We start from the raw sequence: 6,000 nt of genomic DNA, 5'->3' as shown, positions 1-6,000 counted from the left end.
AGATGTTGGGAGGCAGCATCAGCATTCAGTGTGTGCACCTCTCCTGCCTGGTGCAAGGCGCTGTGGGCGGCCAGCTCTAGGGCTGTCCTCTCACAAGGGCCCTGTGCCTGCACACCAGCTAGAAGCCATTGCCCTTGGTGTCCACCCATGCCGGAACCCTTACAGAGCTCCCCTTACCACCTGTGGCCCTCAGGGCTGCCTCTTCTGATCCCTCCTCCCATGAAACACACACACACACACACACAAATATATACCAGACGTGACTGAGTGGCTATGAAGACTTTTATCAAATTATTGAAAATGTTGGCATTTAAACTATTCATGTGTATACATAAAAGTTACATGGAATCTTCAGGTCACTGAAGTACAAATATGGTACACACAATGAGCCTGACAGAGAAACAAAAGAAACCAGACTTGAAAACTTTAAAAAAAAAAAAATTGTCCTGGCCAGGCATTAAATGCCTATCATCCCTGACTCGGGAGGCTGAGGCAGGAGGATCAGGTGTTCAAGACCAGTTTCAGCTGCTGTAGCAAGTTCAAGGCAGCTTGGTCTATCTGAAACACTGTCTCAAAAAAGTGGCTGTTCTTTTTGTTTGTTTAGAGACAGAGTTTCCTTGTATAACAGCCCTGGCAGTCCTGGAACTTGCTTTGTAGACCAGGCTGTCCTAGATCTCACAGACCCGCCTGCCTCTGCCTCCCAAGTGCTGGGATTAAAGGCGTGCGCCACCACACCCAGCCTGTGGATGTTCTTTTACTGGTATGAAAAGGGCAGAAAAAAGGGCCACTGTGAGGGTGGCGTCATTTTACTACTAAGATCCCCCTCCCCAACTTTCAGGAGAAAGGGGTCTATTTTCAGACAGTATCCCCACTATATATTAGCTCACAAAATCTTGATGTGGGAAACACACCCAAAAACCTATTGGAATATGTCCTTATAAATATATTTATATCAGAGAAAACAAGGCACTTGGGGAGCATGATCGCTTTCTCTTCTAGGTGTACATCATTCTAGGCAGAAAGTAAAAATTGGTTAGTTTCTCAAGTGAATTAACTGAGTCAAGTTAATACAGTAACAGAACTGTTCCTGGCCATCACTGAGGCCCTGTTAAGGTGAATGTGGCAGGAAGCTCAGGAGAAGGCATTCTCTGTGCAACACCTGGTCCCAGGTCGGACGGGCACTGGCCAAGCTCAAAGCTCGATGCCCCCCAAGAAGGCTGACATATCTCCTGAACCGGCGCGCCTGGCCCTGGCACACTGCCTCTCTCCCCAGGCCCTGAGGTCAAGTAAGGGGCCGCAGCAGGAGCCGTCCTAGTGCAGAGCAGGGACACGGTGGGAATGCTTAAGCAGGGTCACCAAAGCCACAGAGACCTCAATCTGTCCAAGCTGGCGCTGTCGAGTCCGAGGATCGGCGCCACGGGAAGAGATTTCACATTAGCCCTGACAACACCGCCTCAGCTCTGCGGTGACATTGGCCAGGGTCGTTTCTGAGGGCGCCTGAGCTTCCACTGGAGGCGAGCTGGAGCTTGGGCCAGCTGCTCCAAGCCTCCAAGGGATCCCCCCACCCCCACCCTTGGAATGAAATCATCTCACGACCAAGGCAGAGCCACAAGTCACTTCTGACACTACCGATTGCAAGCCGGGCCCCTGGGCCACAGGAATGGGGGCAGGCCCCCTGGGCTAGGCAGACCAGGGAGGGAGGCGGCTCCTTGGCTTCTGCACTTAAGAGTCCTTATGGGACACTGCTTTATACTCTTAGCAGCCTCAGCCCAGTTTAAATAACCACTAGACTTTGTATTCTACAATTAGAGGATTCCATAAACACACCTATCTGCACTGGGTCCTTTATTATTTTAAAGGGCTCTGGGTTTAAAGAAGCATGTTTTAATTTTTTTGTACACATAAGCCTAAGTAGAGCCTAGAGGACCTCTCGGCTGACTGGGTCCCCAGCCCCCCAAGCTGAGGAGGCTCCGCAAGGCCGGCTGCTACAAAGCACAGAGCTTGGCTGCATGGATTTTAATGAGAGCGTCAGGCAGAGCTGTGCTGCTGCTCTCCGGGACTTGCAGATCATTACCAAAGCAGCTGTAGGATGAGAACACAGCACATCGAAACCCTAGGAGGTCACTGAGCTAATGATCTAATCCTACCTTCCGCAGACAGGGCCCCTCCCCATCTCCTCCCGCCCCCAGTCTTTCCTGGTGGACTCTGTCCATTCCAGCAGCCAGGCCAATACCGCCCCTTCAAGGTCGGAACAGAACCACAGTGAGTGCCTCTGGCTCCCTTTTCCCGGAGAGCAGGAGGAGGGGAGTCATTTAGTCAGAACCATTAGGCACAAACCCCGTCCTGGCCAGGCCCCAGGCCTTCTATTTGGAAGGACCACTGCCCTCCCCTGCCTCTCCAGCCCCTGCCGGGCTGCAGCCGGGGTCAACAGCCATTTTAAGGTTCTGATGAAAGCACCTTCAGCTTCTCAAACACAGGGTGGGAATCGTGTGCAGCATGGAGTGCCAAGCCCTGTGCCAGGCGCGGGGCGGAGGAGGGGATGGGGACAGACAGGGCACTGGGAGCAGCCACAGCAGGAGGGCCCGCTGGCACCTGCGTGCTCACCACCTCAGTTAAGAAGGAGGCAGAGGGGGTGCGGGGCAAGTGCAGGCGGCAGTGCCCGTGATTGCACTCTCCTCAAGCCGGAGGGGTTTATGAGGGCTTTGGCAATTACTACATCCATTTGCTGTGCTGGGTAGAGACAGATCCTGTTTCTCTTTGTTTCAGGCTCTGAAGCCAGAGAATCCAGCGGATTTCAGCACAAGAGGCCACACAATAGTTGGGGCAGAGAAGAAACCTTGCTGTTGGCCAAAGCTGACCAGTTTTTTCCTGAATAATAGCACCGGTGTATTAGTTCTGGGAAAGGAGGGTGAAGGGGGAGCCAGGAAGAAGACCCCATGTCCTTCTGCCTTTCAGCCTCCTTCATGGCTGCCGGGCCCCCCCAGGCAGGTACCTGCTGCGGCTGCCAGCCTGAGGGACTGAAGTTTCTAGTGCTGGCAGAACCTTAGCTGAAATCGGGGGAAGGAAAGGAGGAGGGAGCTGCAGTGAGCTGAAGCCTGCACCTGCCAGGGCTGCCGCCGCCCTCCTCCTCCTCCTCCTCCTCCTCCTCCTCCTCCTCCTCCTCCTCCTCCTCCTCCCCCTCCCGACCCTGCTTCCCCAGCACAGCTCCCTGCCACATGACTGGCTGGAGATAGAAAGGGGGATAAACGGTTACAAGAGAGGTCTTTGAGTGCCCAGGTTGTACTCGGGCTGGCACAGACCGCAAGCCCTCCAAATGAGACCCTGCATTCGGGAGGGCTGTTGTAGGATGGAGCAGGGCTGCCTTGCCCAGACTGCAGCAGGTGCTCATTATTTGGTCCCAGAAAACACAGGTGACTTGGAAACGGGAGCCTGGGCTCTTGCCCTGTCACTGTCTGTGTGACCTTGAGTGTCACTCCTCATCTTGGCCTGAGCGTCCCGAAAGGGTAGGACTCAAGGCACCCCACTCTCTTCCAGTCCTGCGGTGCCACGCCTTCAAGTTTTGCTCCTGACAGTCAGCAGAGGCCCAGGTCCCTGGGTGTCAGGGCTAGTTTGGTCATGAACATCAGAGGTTAAAACTGGGCTGTGCAGTCTAAAGGCACCTGGGGTGAGGGGGGGCATGCAGAGGACACCTGAACACCACACTCACTAAGAGGGAGGGAGAGTGGGAGAAGACCCCAGCCCCAGCCTTCAGAAAGGCATCACCTCTGGGCAAAGGAGTGGGGCATTCTTCAGGGGCCTGATGCCTTCTGGAACAAAGGCATCCAGGCAGGGATGAAGAGAAGTCGCCCTACCTGCTGCAGAGTGTGGGGCAGAGGGGTTGACAGTCTAGTTGTCAGGGCACCTGGCCTGCCCTATACTCTCAGGGTACAGAAAAGGGACCAGCTGTGTCCACACAGGCCACACCCATTGCGTTAGGACAAGGAGAGGATGTAAGGGTTTTGAGGAAGACCACGGGTTAAAGGGTTCTTAGGGGAAGGCACTGTCTCCAGTTGAAAGCCAACCAAAGGGATCTGCTGTGGAGTTTTTCCTTCCTTTCAACAGTTAACAGTCACCCGAGGAGAAGGGGACCAGCTCAGCTATGGACCCTCAAGAGCCCACGGCCAGGGAAGGGGGAAAGAAGTACATGGTGATTTGGAGGAAGCACTCGGCTAGATCTTTGGTTGTTCCAGGGAAGGCTTTGGCCCTTGCAAGTCTCTGTCCTCCCTTCTCCCCCCATGAGACTGTTACAGCTGGAATCAAAGAAGGCAGGCAGGAAAGACAGAGAACGGAATGTGGGCAGCAGGCAGAGAGCTAATCCGACCAGTCGTCTTCATCAAATTCAGAGGAATCGTCTTCCGAGTCGCTATACTCCACAGCAATCCGACGTGACAGGATGGTGGCCACATCGTTGCCCACGACATCACGCTTCTCTTGTTCCCGTTGCTCCTCCACCCTGCGAAGCTGGAAGCCTGGCGGGAGAGGGAGCAGAGTTAGTTAAGGAGCACAGTCCTAGCTAGGAATCCTCAAGAAGGAGTATGACTAACGGCTGATGATCAGGACAGGATTGTAAAGGACAGAAAGGATTCTTGCAGGAGCGAGAAAAAAAGAAGGCAGGTCCTACAGAACCAACAGACAGCCCTGGGCTGTGGGCATCTCTGAAAGGAAGCGCCGTGTTCTTCCTGGCCGTGGACATGGTCCTTTGCCCCCAGGCTTCCCTATGAAGGTCGACTACCGCCATACCCATCAGGCACGTGCTCAGACTGCTCCCAGTCCCCGCTACAGTAGGGCTCCGAGGGTCACCAACAGGACAACCACAACAACCCCTTGGGACCAAGGGGGCGGGTGGTGGAGGAGGGAGGAAAGTTGATGGTCGGGAGAGAAGGGAAGTGGTGATAAGGGAGCAGAGAGGGAGCGCATAAACAGCAGAGCAGAGGAGGCAGCGGCACCCGAGTCTGGCAGAAAAGCTGCCCGCTGGGGCAGTGATTCATTGTCTTCTGGGGATCTTTCCCCAAGAAAAAGTATGGTATGTATGTAAGCACAACATACAACATGCTCATTTTAAGGAATTCCAGGATCCCAGCTTAAAAATAATTCACGTTCAACAAATGTAGAAAGAACACTCAATCTCAGCATCCTTAGGGAAGCCCCACTCCCACCCCTGGGGTCCTAAGCTCTCAGCTGTCCAAGAAAGCAGTTCCCTAGAAAGGGTGAAGATCCGTCACCCCCATCCCAGCTTCAGAAAGGGTACCCGCCCTCAGACCCACCACTGGGATTTACCTTGGCGGATGGCAGAAAGCAGGTCACTGCGTGCATCACTCACAGCAGGCAAGGAGGACTTGGGCTTGGTGGCATCAGAAAGAGGCGTCGGTGGTGCAGCAGGCTGGACATCAGCACCACTGAAGGGGGGAGGCGGGGGTCCTGGGGGTGGCGGAGGGGGGGGAGGGGGAGGAGCACCTCCAGATGGTTGGGACAAGGGAGGTGGTGGCATTGGGTAGTCAGTTGCTGGTGGTGGGGGAGGTGGGGGAGGGGCAGCAAAATCAGGGTGAGGTGGAAAAGATGGAGGTGATGGTGGTGGAGGGGTCCCAGGAGACCCGAATCCTATAGGTGGTAGTGGAGGCGGCACCCCCATAGGAGGTGGAGGTGGAGGGGCAGGGGGTGGAGCAAAGCCAGGTTTGGGGCCTGGTGGAGAGCCCAGAGGAGGAGCTGGGGGTGGGTGGCTTGGGCTGACCACGCTGGTTCTTTTGGGTCCAGCCAAGACAGATCCTCTTTGGTTGTCTGCAGGGTAGCTAAAAGGCCAAGGAGACAAGACTCAGCATCGTTCTTGCGATGCCAACCTGCCCAGAGGCGGGCTTATCTACAAGCTCAGGCCCTTCTTAGTTGACTCCCATTTGACTCTGGCTCAGACAGATGGAAATGGTCAAAACAGATCACCAAGGAAATGAGCAGCACCGTGGGGAAAGA

At 54.9% G+C, this 6,000-nt stretch overlaps 1 protein-coding gene across 3 annotated transcripts in view; it reads right to left on the bottom strand.

Annotated features, from left to right (window-relative positions):
* Positions 1-264: 264 nt before the first annotated feature.
* The window catches only part of Wasf2 (WASP family member 2), a 76,559-nt gene continuing 70,823 nt past the window's right edge, over positions 265-6,000 (bottom strand). For 2 of the 3 annotated variants that reach the window (XM_076565347.1, XM_076565348.1), the window contains 2 exons: positions 5,317-5,825; positions 4,072-4,508 (listed from right to left, as the gene is read on the bottom strand). In XM_076565347.1, coding sequence (XP_076421462.1) covers positions 4,351-4,508; positions 5,317-5,825 — 667 coding nt within the window. In that variant the 3' untranslated portion in view covers positions 4,072-4,350. Of the gene's footprint in view, positions 4,509-5,316; positions 5,826-6,000 lie in introns of all 3 variants that reach the window. The other variant, XM_006975611.4, reaches the window with a different exon arrangement.

Source organism: Peromyscus maniculatus, chromosome 2 (assembly GCF_049852395.1).
Source record: "Peromyscus maniculatus bairdii isolate BWxNUB_F1_BW_parent chromosome 2, HU_Pman_BW_mat_3.1, whole genome shotgun sequence".
NCBI classification, from domain to species: domain Eukaryota; kingdom Metazoa; phylum Chordata; class Mammalia; order Rodentia; family Cricetidae; genus Peromyscus; species Peromyscus maniculatus.
This window is presented reverse-complemented; position numbering and strand designations above follow the sequence as displayed.